Source organism: Cygnus olor, chromosome Z (assembly GCF_009769625.2).
Source record: "Cygnus olor isolate bCygOlo1 chromosome Z, bCygOlo1.pri.v2, whole genome shotgun sequence".
Taxonomy (NCBI): Eukaryota; Metazoa; Chordata; class Aves; order Anseriformes; family Anatidae; genus Cygnus; species Cygnus olor.
In genome coordinates, this window is record NC_049198.1 from 10,882,558 (window position 1) to 10,903,828 (window position 21,271).

Sequence of the window (21,271 nt, forward strand, 5' to 3'; positions counted from 1 at the left end):
TATTCTGCAAATACTTAGTCTCTGCAGAGACGGCTGAAGGGAGACAACAAGCCAGAAGACCAGTCTACAGCGAGGAAAGAAGTTTATTAATAGTGAATGGCTGCATGTACAGTTGGGAATTTTGCTCTGCCAAACAGAACTGAAAGGATATTTCAGCAATACCAGGACAGATCTGGGTCAGCTTTGTTGCTGCCCTGAATAAACTTGGCTCAGTGGATTCTGCAACATTTGCGTGGAAGAGCTGCATTAACTAAAATACGTGATGACTCCTGCTGTCTGGTAGTGCTTTTAATTAGCTATTTGGAATTCCCTTCATTGGACTGTTCTCAAGGCTCCTAATTGCTTCTGTAATTATTTGATGTATGTTCTCTTGCCCTTATTGCAAGCCTAACGTTTGTAAAGCACTGAAAATATAACAAAGCCATGCACTTGCAATACATAGTGTAAATGGGCAAATTTCTTTTGGGAAAGAACTTATTAGTGAAGAACTGCACTTTAAAGGGCAGCCAGTGTTGCTTGCAGCTTTGGGTTGGATGCACCAGCACAGTTCTGAAGGAAGAGAAAGTGAGGAAAGAACATTGGAAACACTAAGACAGTTCCTGGTGGCACTTCTGAAACACTGGCTTGATGTTTCAGACTGGGATACAAAATGTGATGACAGGAATAGAAGGATTTATCATCCATTTGTGACTTGGGCTTTGGAGAGCATTGCAGTTCCAAGGGCAAGATGACTGCACTATATAGAAATTAGAAATTAGGCAATGTGATGCAAGTCTCACAGGAATTTGGTAGATTCACTCTACCTCCCCTGAAATCTGTGGTTGGATGAGTTCAGCACTTCACGGAAGCCCCACTGGGTGAGCTTTATGTGCTTGCTCACAGGGGTGGAACTCCTTACTTTCTGCTCACACTGAAAATTGGGCTCCAGCATATCTACTACTTTGGGGGTGGGCCCTTTGTGCTGTCATCTTGGGTTTTTCCAGGGAAAAACTCCACTTACCAATGACCCCTCAGCCTGAAGCGTGGGACTGCTGCAGCTAAAGGGCTGCTGCGTGGGTCACAGCACCTTGCATGGAATTCAGCAGCTGGGGGCTATCACAGCTGCATTGGCCAGGGACCAGCATGAGGAGGTCCCATGGCCAGCTTTGGTCAGCACACCACAAATGTGAGATCCTGAGAACATTATATTTTGGGGGAAAATATATATATATTTGTGAGAATATTTTTGGTGTCATTGGTGAGACTCAAACAGGCTAGGATCACTTCATCTCTTCCAGTTTTCCCCAGCAGGAACACTTATTCATGCTGAAGAACAAATAAGTGTTTCTCCTTGGGGGTGGGAGATTAATTGATCTCCTCTCCAGAGCTTGTATGAAAATTTTGGCCCAGATCCTACTCGGGGGATCTTTTTCTTACTGTATAGCCCCTGCTCTGAACAGCTTCTCAGATTATATGGCAAATGACCAGTCTGGATTAAAAAGATGCATTTAGTAGCAAGAATTCATTGTGAAAATGATTTCAGAGTGTGTTCTTTTCTGTTTCGTAAATAAGGTACTGACTTGTTCCGGCCAGCAAGGCTGTTTCAACAAATAACTTAGTAAGTTAAAAAAAATAAAAAATCACATAGCTGCTGTGAAAGCATCTACACATGTTTCCCCACTGAGTCAGCTGGACTTAAGGCATACACTATGAGTGCCAAAATACCCAGGCTCTGGTCTAGCTCACTGCTCTTTGATATTTTCTGGCCAGAAAATGGCTGTTACATACAGTGGGGCCAAACCATGTGTTTTTGATGTTGACTCACATCCTCTCAGGGATTGGCTATACTCACTAGCCTAATTTCTATTTCACCTTTTAACTGAACCAGGATCGTGATCCAGAGTGACCTTGGCTTTCTCCGTCCACAGCTCCAAATCTTAATGGCCCTTGAAAAATAATGTTTTTCCATGTGCGTGCAAATATTAGTGAGACTAAATTTTAAAGAAAGACAGTGCTAGAAACGAGATTCCCATAAGTTCGCTGTTGGATGTTGCATCTGGTATTTTGGGTGGTTTCTAGGAGATCTGTGGTTTAGATGACTTTGACAGAGCTTGATAGGAGAGTTGTGGAATTTTACCACAGATTTCTAATTAAGATGTTTAAACACATCTGTGCAATAGGATCTAGCAATGCTCCAGCTCCAAGAGCTGAACTGCTTACTTGACTTTTTAAAAAATCATTGGCTGCATGTCAACATGCCAGATATCTTTCCCCTACTTTTCCAGCTTCTGCTTTTCCTCCTTCCTGCAAGGTCTGAGGTCAGTCTAGGGCTGCCCCAGCCCCCTGTAAATCAAGGGGAGAGTGTGTCCCATGGATAACCAAGTGAGTTGACTTTCTATTCTTGATCCTTGAAATACCGTACACTGGATTTTGAATTGATGGTGCAATCCCCCCCCGTGATGGTATTGCTGCCATCACCTCCTTCTTTAATACGATAGCTAGTCTGCTTTCCAGAGGTGGCAGGGACTTGAGTTCAACGCCCTCCTTTCCTAAGGAGACCCAAAACTACACCTCTCACCGCCAGAAGCACACCCTGATTTCCAGTTATAGGTTTTGCTGGATTGGATCCTTCTCAGGCTCTTCTGCTAAACATAATTTCACATAAAGTTCATAGAATGCCAAAGCCCTAACCACAAGACTAAAGACTTATTCCCATAAAGTGTCTCTCTGGCAGACAGTAATGAATTTTTCTGTACGAAACAGAAAAGCTTCAACCACAGATACTGAGAGGTGTCCTCCGCAGAAGAAATTGGCCACAGGGAGTGGCTGGTGAAACACAAGGGTTTGTGTCTCCTTGGGCTGAGGAGCAGGGTGAGGCCAGATCTGCTCTCTGCATGGGCAAAAGCTCTCCCTGCTGTGGGGTAAAAGATGCTGAATGCATCTGGGGATTCACCTCTTCCAGCTCTGTCTGCATGAGGCACAACCCAGTGGGCTTCCTCTGAGGATGCCAAATTGATCAAGTCTCACTAGAAAAATACCTGGGGAAAATTTAGACTATGGACCATGACGGGAATTAGCTGAGAGGCAAGGGCGAACTGCTTGGCATGGCCACAGACACCATGCAACAAGTGCACACAGCAACAGGTACCGACAGCGTTAGGCTCCCAGGGCTGCATTCTGGATAACAGGCACCTAACGGTGGAAATCAGACACATAAAACTTTCCATTAATCCAGGCCATTAGTCTCCACAAATTCTTGCAGCCAGCTAGTTGGCCAACAGTGTGGTCCCAGATCCCAGAGCGGTGCGAGCCTGCTCAGCCTCACTGCCTGCGGCTGGACAAGCAGCCGCTCAGCAGCACCGCTCTGCTTTAACCCGTCTGCTGTTCACTAGCAGGGGCTGTTTGAAAAACAGAATTTCTGTCACACGTGGATTTCCGTCCACATTTGTCCCCGTACTGATACAGAAGGAAAACTCGAAGCAGATTCCTTTCTCCTGGTTTTAAATCACGTTAATGAACAATATTATATGCAACAGGTGGCGCCAAATCACGTTTTTATACAATTAAATTAAATGAGCAGCCCAGGGGAAATGATTACAGCCTGTCAACGTGAATTGCTTAGAATGTTCATGCAGAGCATTTCCATTTCAGAGAACCTGAGTGTTCAGAGGAGGTGTCACCAGAAAGGGCATTACACCTGCACCTCTGCACTTGGCTCTCGAAACCCTGGGCTGGGTCTCCAGGTTATTTCAATCTTACCAAAGTGCTAAAGGAGGTCACATACAGCAGCAAATAAAGTTAAAGGTCAGGGGAAGTTTTAAGGTGCATTATATGCTCTGCTTGTACAGACACAGGTAAAAACAAATGAAAAAAAAAAAAAAGCCTTGTGGCTCAGGGATTTTTCTTTTCTAAAAAACCAAAGTAAATGTGTCTGCTAGTGATGTTTCTGTCTAGCCACACACCTCCTATTTGGCACACATCCTGTATCAACACCCTGGTAGTGCAAAATCATGTTCTCCCATGTTCCCTCATCAGCAGAATGTCTTGCACTTACATATACTAAAGGTGGATGGAGTCCAAAATCCTCTGCATTCAGAATGAATGAAAAGCTGAGGACAACACAGCTTGCCAAGAAACCTGGGCTCAGGCTGTGATGTGTGTTTGCCAGACCCTGTTACCGTGAGCTTGGTTAGCAATCTGCTTACAAGCAATGCAGAAGCAAAAGGAAGAGATGACATTGCTACACGATTTTAAATCTTGCTGCCATCATCTTTATGGGCAGAAGAGCCACATGGCAGCGACAGCTCCGAACACTAAAATTTAAACTCAGTTGTCATAAAACACAGAGGTCTCATAATGACACAACTGATCAATGTTCATACCTTTTGCTTCAGCTGTAAAACTGTCTGCTTTATTTGATGAAACTCCTTACAAGAGGCACAGCATGTCCCTGGTTTCGCCACGCTTTCAGATTTCTCAGGAAGCCCAGCTGAAAGAAAGCAGTTTCCAATACAAATATAAAGATCCAAGGGAAAGAAAGTTCATAATGTAATTGCAAAAGCAACTGGAGTCTTGAAGGTTGTTGCATTTCCCCAGACTGTGAAAAGAAGAGGCAGTCTTGCCATTATTAATGCTATGACTGTGAGTTGCTGTGTAAGGCTGAGCAATTTTGCAGGGACAGCTCTGAGCTCATTTTTAAAGCAGCTGTTTCCAGTTAATAGTCCCTAAAGATTTTTTTATTTTTTTTTAATACCTGAAAAAGTTAACACCCTTTCTTTTATCTTTGCATTTAGGGTAGGCTATTCCTACACATTTGAACTGATTTACAGTGCCCTGAAGGGCAAATATTCATACCCTATAAATTACAGTAAACCCCCTCACAACGTGGTCATTTCATTTCACTTTGCACAAACTGTTCTTTATCATCGCTGGTTATTCCTCCATGTGATGTAAGCAGCCTGACCAGAGATGGGGATTGAGATTAATGATCAGGATTTAAATCCACATGAGAGAACAGGTCACACCAGTTGATAGTCCACAAGAATGGGATCTTTTCAAGAATCCTTGAAATGATTCAAATTGTAAGAGATCTTGCAAATGGTATTTTTTGCCCTATTTTCCAGTCCCATAAACAGGGAATCACATCTGCACCATAAACAAACAAGCACTGTTTTAACAGATATCAGCTTAAAGAGAAATGTGGTTTCCAAAACACAGGGTGACGTGTACTCGCAAACTCTAGATAAGTTTTTTTTTTTTCTTTCACATATAGTTGTTGAGAAGCATAAAGCATACCAAGGCTCTGCATGTGATGCCTGGCCTTGCATGATGTTACCTGTAAGGGTTATTGGACACGTTTGAACACTGATCCTTCAGAGTGTGTCCTGTAATGGAAAAACTCTGCAGGTCCTCCTGGTTAAAGCCAATAAATCTTCAAAGTCTTCAAAAGGTATTGACTACAATGTACTTAGATATTACGTTGTATTTCTTTCTTGGGTCTACACTTCATCTTTTCCTAAGTGTGTATTGGTTTTCGTCTGCATCATTTTTAATAAAAACAGAATTTTCTAATACTAAAGATGTGGTACGTGACTTTAAATGTCTACAGGGTCCAGTAAGGAACACTGCAGCCATCAGATGGTCACCAATGCACAAATTTAGGAAAAAAAAAAATCAACTACCTGCTCCTAAAACTGCAGTCCAACGGCATTACAGTAATCCACAACAGTCCTCCATAGTTTATTTAGCATGTGTCTGACAGTAAGTTTGCTGCTTTCTGAGCTTCCCAGCCCTTCTTTATAGCACACGGTTTGTTGAATACCTGAACAGCTTTCTGTACCTTGTTTGGATGGCTCAAAGTTTATTGTTAAAAGGTACTCCTGGGGCTTTTCCAATGACTTCTACATAAAATTTAATAGAATCACACCAAATTACAGCTATGCTGGCTCCAAGATCATTTGTTTGGCTACAGCATCTCCCAGAGGGACTCCAAACTTCATATGGCAATATCTGAACATACAGCACCTGCTCATTTCTTCACTGATGTATTTCTAACGTTAATTATTTTGACTTTTACTTCCTCCAAAGCCTTTTTGACCATCTCCGATAGAACAGAGTCCACAATGTGTTTTTTTTTTTTTTTCCCTTAATGAAGAGCTGTTATGATGCCGTAATTAAGACACCTCTTGATATTTCTACAAGGTAAGTCTTCTCTTGACCACGAATCAGTACTGTGGCTCTCTCATGGAGTTCTTCACCCATCTCCAACTTTTCAGCTTTCTTTTAAAAAATTTGAGTGTTTTGGCATGTTCACTTTTGGACTTGCGTAGGATTTACAGTGACACATGTAGAAAGACATTTAAAAAATGTCCTTTTCAAAAAATTCCCCTCCAGATTGTTTTTGGTACTAGTTTAAACCAAAATTTCTTTTAATAGGTATCTTACCAAACAAGGTCCCTCATAAAACACACACATTGTGTTAAGAAACGTTGCTGACAGCAACATGCAGTCATAGGGAGAAACTGCCAGAGCCTCTGCTGCTTTAAACGTTAGGAAATCCCACTAGAATCAGTAGAATAACATACAGATTAAGGAGCGGTGAATTTGGCCTCTTGTTTCATTACAAAATCCAGTGTACCTTCCAGAAGTATGTGATACACAGGTCTGTTGATAAAACAGGGCTGTAACAACCCGTGGAGGTGAACGTGTGTGTGGGGGGGACTCAGCTAGTGTTTGGAAAACATAATTCCAGTGAGATTTCTGCAACCCCAGTTGGACTGATTTATCCGGGGAAGAAGTCCAACAGTGTCACATAAGCAAGTGTGAGCTGCGTCCCAGGAGAGAGGTGGAATCCCCCTAACTCATACCAGACAGAAGTGTTGATTTGCTCAGGGAAGGAGTCATCCATCAAACACTCGCTCTGCCCCCATCCGATCCTGTATCAGGACCAAAATACAAATAAAGCCAGGATAAGGCACAGATAAAGCCAGAAGCCACCTAGGACAGGCCAGAGGGGGCAGGAAGCAATTAGACGAGGGCCTCCCACGCGCAGTGCAGATACTGAGGTCACCTACCAGGCCAGCATTGAGCAAGACACTTACATAACCTGTTTTCATTGCCCTAAACTGAAATTATTTCAGAGAAGGCTGAAACCAGTCTCATTTTAGGAAGGGTTTCTGAAGCATCACGGGAGATGCTCCTGCGCTGATATGAAGCCCCGTGGTGCCTATCGATAAGAGAGGCTCAGGGAGGCGGTGTGCTTTCTTTTCCTCTGCTCAAAGGCTCTGGCTTGCTGGTGCTGGAGGAGAGGGAGATGCTGGCGGGGGAGAGCTCTGCGGGGAGCTGTGCCGCCGGCAGTCTTCGCATGGAGACTGTTTAGTGGATCATCTGTGTTGTATTATCTGTGCTCAGCCTGCTGAGACGGTTTAATTTGCCTACTTCTGAGCGGGTAGCTGTATTGTCTCTGTCAAATGCAACATGACTGCGGATGCGGGAAGAATGTTCCCTATTCTAGTAGTCCACTAACAAATCCAAAGTACTCACTCTATCCCACTTGTTGTAGCTCAGAGTCAAAAAAAAAGCCTGGACTGCAGCCTTCAGGCAGGACAAACACGTGAGTAATAATTCCCCAGGAAACAAGCAGCACGCGTAAACCTGGAGAGAGAGAGACCCTGCATGTCTCTCGCTCTAAATCACAAAATAAAATTTAATTGTCCCAGCCGCCACGAGAAGCAAACGATGTGTAGCTTTGGAAGTGGTCAGGCCAGCAGGCGGTGCCACAAAGCCAGCATCAAGCCCTGCGGAACGGCGATGGGCAGGCTTCTCGTCCCTTTTCGTGGTCCTCGTCCCTTCGTGTTCCTTGTCCCTTTGTGCTCCTCGTCCCTTCGTGCTCCTCATCCTTTTGCACCAGCATGCTGGCAGCCTTGGTATCGTTATATTTGGAGCCCAGCAGGGTGACTGAGGGTGCCCTTCTCCGCTCCACACAGCCAATCTGGGAGATGGTTGCAGAGATGGGGGGCATTTTATTCCAGGTTAGCTATTGGGACTGATGTTTTTATGGCCCGTGTAGTGTAAAATGTCTGTTTTACAAATATTAGAATGATTTCCACATTCTAAAATGTCCTGAATGGCTGGTTATCTGGAATACTTTGGACATTACCCTGTCAGGAAATTTGAACTAGCAAGAAGAAAAGTTAGCTAAAAAAACTATTTGCAAGACGGTTATTTATGTTATGCCTATTTCCTTAATGACCCCCATATACTTATAAGAGATAAAAATAATAAAAAAAATGAAAACAAGAAACAACTAATGTTAATGGAGTGGCTTGAGATACACATTTTCAGAGGAAAATCAAAATTATAAATTGCTTTGGCCATCCAGTGGGATTTGGAGCACCCAGTGATATATGTGCTCAGGCAATAATATATGAACCTATGGTAAGTTGCCATTCATCAAAAGCACATTTTTTTGTTTTGTTTTGTTTTTTCCAGAGCACAAGTTGTTCTCTTCCTCCCTCCCTTTTAAATTACCCTATCAGTATTTAATCTGCAGGACTATAAATGCTGTAATTTAATAACTGGGGTGAGGTCAACAACTTTAAAATCATTTACACACAGAACACATTTATACTCTGAAACCAAGTGAAAAGGAAGAACAAGCCCTCGCTCTCACCCCTTTTCCATTGCAAATTACTTTCAGTAGAAAAAAAAAATAATCTGACCGCAGTTATGAGAGACACAAACTAATTGCAGGTCAGCAGAATTCAAGCGTTACTCAACACAATTCAGCTATTGGTTCAAATAATGCTTAAAAATACATGGAATTCCCAGACACTCTTCTTATGAATGCGTGAGTGCTCAGAGGCACCAACCACCCAACCCACGGCCATTTGCTGATCTCAGATGTGGGCATGCAAATACAAACTAAACTCACAGAAATTAATTTAGTTATCGGATGAAATTAATGAAGGGCCAGCACTAGGCAAATTTTCTTCTTGTGTCTCTGGGCTATCCAGAACTGGGATAGTCCAAATTGGTCTGGGAGTGAAATAAGGCTTGTAGCTGTTGTGTGATGCAGGAGAAATGGTCTACCCAAAGCTGTAAAGGCAGTTTTCACTGTTTAGCCACTCTGCCTATTGAGGGCAAGACGCTTTCCACAACCTTCAGAGTATTTCCACTTTTTCCTTATAGATGTGACTTCTGCCTTATTGTGTGCGTGCAGCTCACGAAAAAAGGAGGTTTCCCAGGTTCCCAGGTTTTTCCAGGTTTCCCAGGACCACGTCCAGGTGGCTTTTGAAGATCTCCAAGGAGGAAGACCCCACAGCCTCTCTGGATAACCTGTGACACACCACCCACACAGTACAGAAGTGCTTCCTGATGTTCAGATGGAAACTCTTGTGAAAAATGCCCTTTGGCCCAAGACCTTTAATCCCCATTATCATATACCTTTATCTCCCTTGGTGCATGTCCTGCCGTCCTCCCCACGGGTGTAGCCTTCGTGGCACTCGCACCTGTAGCTGCCCATGGTGTTGATGCAGATCTGAGAGCACAGCGTCCCATTGCTGGTGGCACACTCGTCGATATCTGGAGAGGAGCAAGAGTTGAAAATGTCCTGAAGCTGGATGTTTCAGACCTCAAGTACAATAAAAGACTTCCTTTAAAGCTGTCAGGAGATTTGGGATTTAAATAAATGAGCAATTGCAGGACTGCTGCTGCTTCAGGCTGGAGCTCTGTGCAAACAGCACAGTTATTAACTGTGCTGTTATTATTTTATCCATGAGCACCATGTGACAGTTTCTTTGCATGAAATAGCTCACAAGCAAAGCTTGATCCTGCAGACCTTGGCTCCCTGGCCCAGCAAACCATGCAGAGCATGGCTACTGAATCAGGGGATACTAGCCACGTGAGCAGCACAGGTAAATGGACTGTCCTATATCAGATACTTGCCATCCGAATCAAACCCCAAGGATTTATTTTCCTAATCAGGCATGGTTATAGTGCCTTGAGGCACTTTTGGTTAAAATCATGTCCCTCTTCTCAGGCCAAAGCTCCAAATACTGCTCAAAACCCACAGGAGGAATTAATAAAGGGAAAATTACATCAGCATGATGCTTCAAAGTGCTTAGGTGCATACGGCTTGTTTTAAGTACTACCTGCCAATAATTTCAAGGGGATTTAGATATCTTAGTTCTGGGGACCGATCCTTAGCATAGTTAAAAATCACATTTCATCTATAATAGTAAAGAAAAAGAGAAAGGCTTCAAATCTAAACTGGCTCCTAAAAGACCTGAAGAAGGAGGACAGATGCATCATTAACCAGAGATAAGCACTTCTACCCACCCAGGCAATACGGCTTCTCTCTGTTCCTGTGCCTCTCCCGGTCGTAGCGGTACCCAGGATAGCAAGTGCATAAGACCCGTCCAAAATTATCTGTGCACTGTTGTTCGCAAGGAGCTTCAGCACAGACATCGTAGTCTGGAGAGAGAAAGACATGGTTAGGAGAAACACCAGTGGCAGCAGCTGGATGATAGCTTGGCAGCAAATATTTCACCTCTGTCTTTGCTAGTTAATAAAATCATGCTACATTGTTTTTAGAGACTGAAGAAACCTAGAAATGAAACACTCACAAGACATAAGCAGAGAATTACAGTAAAACTGTAATTGCTCATCACTGCTTCACGGTAGCTGAACTATTTCTTAAAATCGGATTTGAAGCACGGGGCACTTTCCCAGCTGGCAGAATTTAAGAGCTCTTCTCAGAAATATTGTTACCTAAAAGCTTTTTGCTGTTTTATTCACAAATTTTTAAGCGCTGATATCAACATTTCCTATGCAAAAGTACTGTAAAACACTGTGAGGCTAACTGCCAAATCCAGGCAGAAAGTATATCATGAGGGAAAGTTAATTAAAATCACACAGTAATTGTCCTAACCCAGCTATAATCCTCCCAGCAAAGAACACTGTTACAAAACCATCATCACTCTTAGTAGCAGCAACGTGAAGATATGATAAGTTGCTGGCCAGGCTGCTCAGTGAATTCCCGAAAGACTTTCTGAGGTCCCAGTCTGAAACCCCAAGGAGGGCTGTTTCTGTTTGTCTGTTTTTGATTTCACCATTGTGCGGCAGCAGAGCTGAAGGCCAAGAAATGGACAAGGGAACAAAACAGGGTCTGACCCTTACCCCTGCCCTGACTGGGGCAGGATCTGGCCCCTGGTGCTAGGCTGGCACAGCCCCCAGCCTGCATGCAACCATGGGGAACCTTTTCCAGGAGAAGAAAGGGGCTGAGGTAGCATCCAGCCTCCGAACCAGCACAGGAAAGCTTGCTGAAGGTCAGTTTTTATGTGAAATCCAGTGGTAGTTTATGTGACCATTTCAGATGAACGTCATCTCACACACAGTGACCCACCTTGTTTGCTGGTGAGCATCACCCTCCGGTGATGAGGCACCGGGGGGCCACAGCAGAAGGATCCTGTCCCTGATCCAGACCTAACACAAATTTACGTGTTACGACTGAATTCCCAGCAACGCACTGTGTTTCCATACACACAATATAAAATAATTAAAACCCAAACTCATTATTGACTCATGCTAATGACTAGCAGACTTCTCTGGGTACGATGACTTTTTCCAAACAATTACAATGAACTAATAGATGGAAAAGCAAGTGAAACCACATTTGCTGTATGGAGGATCTAGAACACACGTGGAGCACTGGGGGCAAAAATGACAGCGTGCCAGGGCACAGAAATGTGCCAAACAGGGCTTAACAGGCAGCTGTGGCGCCAGGACCCCTGTGTCACACCAGAGCCCATTTGACCAAAAAATACTGTTGTACCAGTGCCAGGCATTTCCCCCCTGGTGCTTGATACTTTCTGAGTAACAGGCATCCTTTCTTTCTGTTGTACTCCACAACCGTGCTGGCTTCAAGTCTTGCCACGTCTGCGGTGCTGCGGTGGGGATGGCAGTGGGACCACAGTGCCAGCAGCCAGGGTGGAATAGTGCAGAGCCTTGCCCAAGCTTGGAAGAAAAACATGGCCATTGCCTTCAAATATGAACAACCTGGGGGCTAGTTTGGGCTTTTTTGGTAGTGCTGGGGCTGCAAACTCCTCTTACGTTTGGCAGTAGTAAGTAGTCACGAATATAAAGGATTCATGGTGTGTTTTCACCTGGGTGTGGTTTCAATTTTAATTTTCCACTGACATAAAATAGGTTGATTTAAAAGAATGGCCCAGTGCAGCAGAGTTTGCTCAGTGCCCACACCGAGCTAAACAAGCCTGCTTCATAGCCAGTTGCCTACACAGATGCTGGATTTGGCCCACGCCAAAATTTGGCCCATTCAGCCTGTTCAGAGCGGAGGCAAAATTAGCTCCATCCTTGCTGGGTTTCTGTGAATAGATGTGCACTAACAAAATCAGAAAAAAAAAAAAAAAGGCAGAGCTGGAAGGAACCATCTTCCACTCAAAGCAGGATTAGCTACGTGTAAACCTGTCCTAAGACATCCAAGTAACCTGCATAGAAAGCCCTCAGGGATGGCAGTGCCCCGCCACCATGCTGTCTATTCCAGAGTTGAAACAGCCTCACTGATAGAAAGGTTTTTTTTTTTTTGCCAATGTCTGTTCCAAATTCCCCTTAAAACCATTTATCCTTCTCTCCTTGGCCATGAAGAAGCATTTACTTTCCCCCTTGCAGCAAGTTTTCACATACTTAAAAACTGTTATCATCTTCCCTCAGCCTTCTTTTCTCTAGACTAAACAACACCATTTCTTTTTAATTTTCTCTCTTACACCATTTTCCATGTAAATACTCTTTAAGTATGGTTTTTGCATCCACCTCAGCAGACTTCCATCAAGACATTTGCTTCATTTATGCTCATACAAAGCTAGGGAAGGGCACAGGAGCTGGAAATGCTCCCAAGAACTCCCTGCCACTTGTTCGCACACATTAAACCAAACCACACAGCGGCTGTGGCAGGTCCCATGTCACCGAGCTGTGTGTCCCCAGGGCTTTGGTCCCGGGGAGTGTGAGTGTGAGTCCCTTGGGAACAGTCCTCACTGCTAGGGCAAAATAGGGCACAAGTTGCTGCAGCTCTCAGCTGTGCTGCAGCACCTCTGCATGGTCTGCTGAACCGAGGGTGCAGGCTCCCTCCCACGTCCAAGCCCCTTTTCTGCCAGCCCAGCCTAAGAAATGTGGTTTGAGGATGAATCAAAGCCACATGATGAGGATCAGGCAGTTTCAGGCTTTAAGATAACACAAAAAACTGTAGCAGAGTAAGAAATGTCCTTATGTATGCTTCAGTGAATTCAGGAATGGCAATGCAACATGGAAGATTGCACCAAGGAAGTGTCTGAAACAGCATTAGTGAGGAAAGAGCAGATCTGATTAGCATTTGCCTGCCATAGGGTAGTTTGCTGTGAATTAATCCACAGCCAAAAAACTCAATGAACAAACCAGTGGTGGGAGGCTACACTCCAAAGGAAGCTGCTTCAGACTATTGCTCTGCTTTAATCTGGGGGATGCTGCAAGACAGGAGCTGGCTGGAGCTGTCGGTCTCCAAAGCAAAGAGGAAGGAGAATACTCTGGAAAAGGGTGAGATGCTCTGTTCTGACCTGCTTTGCTGGTCAAGCAGAGCAGAAATCAGACACAAGAGGCAAACCCTCTGTGTTTCCTGAGGATCGTTGCTCCCTGCTCTTGCAAGAGAAACCCAAAGTGAGATGCTGTGTGTCCAGGGCAAACGAAATGCAGGACCTGGGGGCACGGACTTGGGCTCGCTGGACTGCACTGGTCGCTGCTGCTCTTCAAGGCAGACAAGAAATAACCAAGAAACCAAAGATGGACATGGAGAAAGACATAACCTTTGGTGAAAGAGTCTGTTCAAATAACAGCTGCCTGAGGAGGAGATCGGTGGTCCTCTCCTCTAGCTCTCTCCCAATCCTCCTCCCGGCAGCCACCGCTGAACTGCAGAGAAGACAAGGCTGGGATCATTTCTCCAGGCTTGGACTTGCCAGCACTGGATTAAAAGGTGCAGATGTGCTCTAATAAACTCACATCTGCAATGTATTTATGTGCCTGTGTCGAGATACGCTTTTCATACAGCTCCTCTGTCAAGATTATGCCAAAACAATGTGTGAAGAGCCAAGTGATGTATTGTAGCAGAGTAAACGAAACGAGTGCTTCACTGAATCATGTTTCTAGTCCCTACACCAAAGGCCCAGACTACCTCAGACGTTATTACAACTGCTGTGGTCTGTGAAGTTCAAGGCAAAATATAGATTGAGCTGGAAAAGGGGGATAGAGATATAAAGGGAGGGAAGCCACAGCCAGCAGAGAAATCCAATTAATGGCAGAAACTCTCGGGTTACTGAGATGCAGTTATTAGGCAGGATTAGGTGAAGTCAGTGGGTACACAGTAAAAGCTGCTTGCATAATCACCTAAAACCTCAAGAGATGAAAATTAGAAGTGTACAGTAATTTATTGCCATGGCTCTCACTTTATTTTTTCTCCTATTACTTTTCCTGCTGTATACATTATATTTAGTGAAGAACCAGCATATAAAAATGTTACAATCAATAGGAAAGCTGGAGGCCAGGCTGTAGAGACCTGGCTTCCTTCCACCCTGAAAAGATTCAGGGCTTCTGCCTCCTACGCATGAACAGCCTCGTTCAGCCCAGCACAACCATCTCCTCCACGTGTCCATCTCATACTGGAGCCATCATTTCTCATTGCACACACCACGACAAAATTCACTGCAAAAGTGTGGGCCAAGGACATCCTTGTGAGCACCAGTGATGCCCAAATCCTATCCAGCTCCCCAGGGCATGGGTTGGCACTGTGAGCTCTTCCTTATGGAACCAGCAAATGTACAGTTTCTATTTTGAGATTATTATTATTGTTATTATTATTTTTTGCAACCAGTCTGCAAGTGTTTCCAGCCAAAAGTAAAAGTACAAAGTAAAAAAAACAACAGGAGGATTGGGGATTGGGTTATGATCCCTGCTGGCTGGAGACTGCAACCCAAAAAACATCTGACTCTCCCAAGCATGTTAATTTGTCACTTTTCTTTCCAAAACATCACTGTCTCAAACTGACAAGAGTCTCAAGTCAACATGAGGTTTTCCATATGTCATCAAATAGAAGGATGTGTTACCACAAACCGTTTTCTTAACCTGCTTTCTGGAGGAAACAAGGTTTATTGGCTTGTTGTCCCTGACCATTTGTTCTGCCTGACAGTTCCTCCTCCCTCATAACTTCAGAATCAATTTCATCCAAATTGGGCAAAGTGCTAGGAATGACGACTCACGTGGAGCCACTGGCTGGGCAGACCAAGCAGAGGTCTCCACCATGGTTAAGGCAGGCAGACCTCAGCCTTTTTCCTAAAAGAGAGATGTTATCAGTGCCTCTGAGCATTGGAACCCTGCTATTGTAGTTGCAAAGCCTCTGGGCAGTCTGTCAGGAGGGGAACATTTCCTTTTCACCATGGCACGAACTACCCCAAGTAATTTCTGGCCTCCCTGTGCCCCTGGTGACAAGGAGGCTGTGCCCATGACCAGGAGAGGAGGTGGAAGAGAGATGCGCTATGGCGATGCTCTCCCCTTGCTGGTATCTTCAGGAAACAGGTAACCAAAGGCAGGACTGACCCACCTAGTCACCCTGTGCACTTCCAAGCCAAAAATCAGCTGTGCCAGACCATGGGGTAGCCAGGGAGCGTGTGCTCCTGGACACATGGAGGGCCCCTGCATGCACAGCCAAGAGCAGCATGTAGCCCTGTGCTTGCACCAGGTCAGGTTACAAGATCTGTGCGGCCACATGTACTCAGGGGAGGATCAAGGCTTGGCATGCTAAGCGCAACTCTTGGAAGACGCTGATTCTTTTTATTTTCCCAACCGTTTCTTGGAAGCAGTCCCCCCACTGATACATGAGGTACAGCCCAGCCTGTGGTTTTATCAGGATGCTCTTCCAAACCAGCAGTGCAGAGAACAGGGCAGACAGGGAAAGACAAATGCATGGGGATTCAAAGGGTAAGAACAGCGAAATCACATACCTTCAGGGATGCACTGTCCAAGAACAAACTTATAACCCTTACAGCATTTTTTCCTGAAAAACAATAAAATAAATAAATGAATAAATAAATGTGTTCTCTAAAGGCTGGTGCTGTCTTTAAAAACAATCAAGGATAGACTATTGTTATGGATGAGATGAATGAAATCAGCTCAGGATCCCAAGCTTTGCAGTTGGAGGTATCCCAGCATTAAAGAACATAACGTGGGGAGCCACCACTTGATCAATGAGCCATCTGATAGCTCTGCAACTCTGCTCAGGAAACCAGACAGAGGACCACAGACATTTGAAAACCCTGTTTTCATGTGTTGAAAGGATGCAGCATACCTTGGCCCTGTCTTCATACACAAGCCAGGTCATAATTTTCATGATATGCTGAAGGGTGTTTTCAAACATCTGTCATTTCAATGTAAACTTGCAGAAAGGGGTAAGCCTCAGCTAGGAGTTCACACAAGATAAATGTTATCAGTCATTTCTCATCTTTTAATAAACCTGGAAGGTGATAAGTGAAATATATTGAGTATTTCATTTGGAGTGAAAGAGGATATCTTATACAGGTGAAGTATAAGTGAAGATTCAAAAACCGTAGTGAAGATTCAACAGGACCAGACCTTTTTTTATGTGCCTGTGATACGAACAAAGTCAAAGTGCTGAGAAATTAATTCATTTCTTACACAATGGCCTGTAATGACCTGTAGGTGTTCAGATGTATCAGCCTGTTTGCTTTGTAGGCAGCAAACTGCAGCAAGGCTGCAGTGTCCCCTATCACCCTGAGAGCTACCCACTGCAGAGGCTCAAGTTAACGTGAGTTTTGGAGGAAGAAGATTTGTGCTGAAATATCTGCAATACTGAGAAACCACCCATTCAGTCTTATCTTTTAATTCAGTAACTGACGCAGAAGAGTGCTAAAGCCATGGCAGTCAATGACACAACACTCCCCGCGACAATCCTCAGCCATCACAAATCATCATTATGTTGAATATAAATCAACTGTCAGTTGCAACTGACCACTTAAAACAAACAATGCATTACTCCAAACTATGTAAAAACAAACTTTGGCTCCATATTTTATCCACTTCCAAAGATTAGCTGGAATATAAATTATGCCTAATGAAGGTTGAACATCTGAAGAGGAAGCCTCGCTTTGTTATGCAAACAGTGGTCCCTCATTAGACTTTTCTCCAAACACTGCTGTGAAGTTTTATCTGAAAGACAAACAAATGCAGGAGGAATGGGTTCAAAGGTGCATCAGGGAGGCTGCTCATACGCTGCGAGCCATGCCGAAGGCTTTCCAAGTGCACATTCATCTCCTTCTGTCTGCAGAAGAGGAGAGGCTGATAACAGCTTGCCCGTAGCTGCTCTCTGGGGGCAGACACAGCCCAGCCTGAGAGGAGAGATGGGAGAGGAGAGGAGGGCATCCCCACAGTGAGATGCTGGGCTGTGGGGCTGTGCCAGCCAGAACCAAACAAAGAAGAGGGGAACAGCTTTCACCATTTCTTTTCTTCTCCCACCTGATTTCCAGGCTTAGCCCCCTAAAAAGCCCTGAAGCAGCTTGGGCAGCACAGGCAAAGCTCAGAGCGCACAGCCTGCTCCTGGGGAAGGGCTCACCCTTGGGTGCCTTGCAGAGCCAAACCTCTCCTCTTAAATCGCCCAGCTTTTGGGTTGGCTTTCTTGTGGCTAAATTAAGGTTTCACGTCTTCCTGGATTCTATTGGTAGCCAGACAGCTTGCCCCATTCAAACCTCCCTGCCACATCTTGCCTGCCTACAACACATGCTGAAAGAGCAAGCGCGTGGCTCCTTGTACCCCGTGGCAGGAAGGAAGTCCCCACGCAGTCAGTCCCCATGCACCTGAGGGACAGCAGGTGATTTTGGGAAAGCAGCAGAGCCCAGGAGCCTGCCACATGCTGAGCTAAGGCCATGAAATTAGCTTCCCAAAGCGCAGATCTGATCAGGGGCTCACTCTAGGCAAGGTAACTGGAAAAATCATGCTGTCCTAGCAAACATCCAAGCCCTTTACAAAATCAGTAGCCTCAATGGCATCTTGTGGGCATGAATTCCACAGGGAATGAGATGTTCTTGAGAAATTATTTCCTTGTTTTGAGCCTCCCTTTCAATTTTATTCAATTTTTCCATGATTAACTGGTAAGGAGACCTGGAATTATTTTCTCCAGCTACCTGAAGATTTCTCCGCTTGATGAAAGCCTTAAATCACACCAAAAGAAGTGGTACAGAGGACGGATGCCCTGCCCTCAGACTCACACTCCAGAAACCAATTCCCTATGACATTTGGTTCCCACCTCAGGGTTGTGGATCTCTTTTAGTGCAGTCCACACTCACCAGCAAGCTTCAGCCATCAGCACGATTTTGCCAGGGAAACTGCCACTTTAGGGTTAACGCGCAGGAAATACAATATGCCAATACTGGTTTCCCCAAACATTACATTGCAACCCTGGGACTCTTGCATGCTTTCCACATTCCCGAGGAGAAATCTGTCAAAATGATGGACACACGAGCTGATCATTAGCAAAGGCATTTTAATAGCAATACTCATTTTCAGACATCCAGCTGCAGGTTGACATGTCTAATCAACGTTGCACAGCAGCGATCTTGTTATACATAATGAGAGGAAAGGGGGGCGGGGGTCCCTACCGATAATTTTAGCTACTGAATAACTTTCAGCTCAACAGTTGCTGCACAGCCGTACGTGTGAGCATACAGCAAACACCAACAAATAGGCAGCTGGGCAAGAAGCTCAACCTCTAAAATCTGGATCCACAGGGAAATTAAGTCAATTCATTAACATTGGGTCTGGTTTCCAAAAGAAGAAGCTTTTGGCAGATGTATCTGTTACAGCTTTTAAGAGGGTGCTTCAGCTGCTAGAAGTAGGAGAGTGGCCCAGCAACTTTTGATTTAGGGTCAAGCATGTGATACCAATAAACAACCCCGTGGCAGGCTTTTGTGGCCTGTTGCTTTACAGGCTGGGAGGGGAGCTGACCTTTCTGCGTGTCCCCCCGCCCCGTGCCCAGCACACAGCGATGCACCGGCACGGCCCCCCCCAGCCCCGGGTAGCCGCTTGATAGCATCGCCCCAGACAGGCAGGACGAAAGGCAAGATGCAAAGAATGCGGCTTCATTAAGCCACAACTTTATTAAGTTAGCTTATCTGGGAGCTATCAGCAGCGCGGGCCAGGACTCCTTCCCATAATTGTTCCCACCTGGTGCAGGGCTGCCGCCACCCCCAGCCTAGCTCCGGGTCTGAGCCAGGACACTGGTGGCTCTGAGCTGGGAAAGCTGGGCTGTAGGAGATAGACAGGGGGGTCTCTGGGTCCTGCAATAGCTGGAGTGCCTTGGAAATGCAAATAATATAAATAATTATTTATCCTAAAAATAAATAGTCCTAAAAATAAATATCCTAAAAATAAAGGATAGTGAATTAAAGCGAGAATTAACCTTTGGCTGCCAGCAGTAACATGGCAGCAACTTGGCAGGTGACAAACGGAGCTTTGCGATGTGTTATACAGGTTTTTGTTAACTTCAGCAGAAAGGGCAACTCCTAAACTTTATCACAATAATCATGTTGTAAAAGATACATGATGGCCATGTAAAGACTGAAAAAATGGGAAGGGGAAACGTGAAGGGAAGGGCAGGGAAGGAAAAACCCAATGTTTTATACTGGCTTCAAATGAACATAATAAGTCAAGGAGTCTCTTGCTACAGATGTCAAAAGCAGAAACAGGAGAGTCCGCTCTAGGAAATATTTGTCTCCTAGGAGCAAAGCAGACACAGAAATCCCTATGCCAAGACAGAAGGTGAATTTCTACAATAAAATATTATCCTTACTTTTTCCTTACGACATGGAGCCTTTGGGGTGGCTCCACCCAGACAAAAGCAATTCGGGCAGAGGCACAGTGAGATGTCTTCCGTGGAAGATGCAGCAGCTCAGTAGGTGGTCAGGCAGGTCAAATCCATTCTGTCTGACATAATATTTCTGACCTACCAACGTCAGAAGAGTTGCAGCTTAGGGGCCATAAGAGCTGCTTAACTCTTATGAGAAAATAATGATAATACAGTCAAGCTGTCATTGCAAAAAACTCTCCTATCTTCATCTCTTATGTTGCAGAACTGTGTCAAAAAAGCAAACCAATAGTGAGAAAGCCTGCACCATGAGAAGCAAGTGCCAGCATAGGGTTTGCTATTTCATTAAAAAAGTGAATCCAGAAAATATTCAGCATCCAGCTGTCAGAACCCTGAGAACATCGTTTATTGCCTGACAATATTTCCATTTGGTGCTGGCGGTTACAAAGACAGGCCGACTCATGAAAAGCCAACACTTCTCCTGACAAACATATTTAATCAAAAATCCAATTTCCTATTGGGAAAAGCTAGAAAAAAAAAATGTGACTTTTACGGACACAATGTTATAACGTGAACTCAGAAGAACTGGGGCCATATCTTGAAGTCCTGAGTCAGCAAAGTCTGCGGCACGGCCGTGTTTAATTGCACAATGCAGACTTTGTCGGAGTGGCTCCTTGTTGTGTCTGCCTGGTGTTCCTCTTTGATCATCCTGACTTTCAGAAATACACAGCGCAGCCAAAATGCAAATAGAAAATACAGCAATTAACCTCCAAAAATGGTCAGCTATCCAAGGAAGCCAAGAAGGTACCTTAAAAAAAAATCTTTCTTTTTTTCTTTTTTTTTTTCATATTCTATGTAAAATTCAAATGTGGGCCAGGTCTGTCTGCCAAAACACGCACAGACAAAGCCCATCTGCAGTGCAGTTGCGTTTAGGCAGTAGTAGCTCAGTAGTTACATGCAGTTTTGTCGTAATTTACACACAGAGAGCAGATTTATTGCAAGATGGTGTAAAACTGAAGCAACACGCTTTATTTTTGTTTGCCTTTCCGTGGGATGCATACCGAAATCTTGAGTAAGAGAGGATGGCCTCGCTGCAGACGCTCGCTCAGCATACACTTTGCCATGATTTCCAGACTTAGTCCTGTTTCACGGTTTTGTAGAGATGATTTATGTTCACCCTGGGTGTGACACAAGGGTCAAGGCCAGCTCTAGCCCTTCCAGTCGCCGTCCCAGCTGTGAGTGAATAACACAGTGTACGGTGAAGGTTTTGCATTGCCTACGAGGTGCAGCAGCACCTAGGACCACAATAGATATATGTGCACTGCTTTATTTCTCTTAACTGACTGAATAAAGCAGGATCTGACCGAACAGCCACAGAGACCC

General features: G+C 44.6%; 1 protein-coding gene across 2 annotated transcripts in view; it reads right to left on the minus strand.

Annotated features, from left to right (window-relative positions):
- The window catches only part of CCBE1 (collagen and calcium binding EGF domains 1), a 95,722-nt gene that overhangs the window by 8,708 nt on the left and 65,743 nt on the right, over window positions 1–21,271 (minus strand). For both annotated transcript variants that reach the window (XM_040540180.1, XM_040540181.1), the window contains exons 3-6: window positions 16,017–16,069; window positions 10,318–10,452; window positions 9,424–9,561; window positions 4,362–4,468 (exon numbers count right to left, since the gene is read on the minus strand). In XM_040540180.1, coding sequence (XP_040396114.1) covers window positions 4,362–4,468; window positions 9,424–9,561; window positions 10,318–10,452; window positions 16,017–16,069 — 433 coding nt within the window. The remainder of the gene's footprint in view (window positions 1–4,361; window positions 4,469–9,423; window positions 9,562–10,317; window positions 10,453–16,016; window positions 16,070–21,271) is intronic.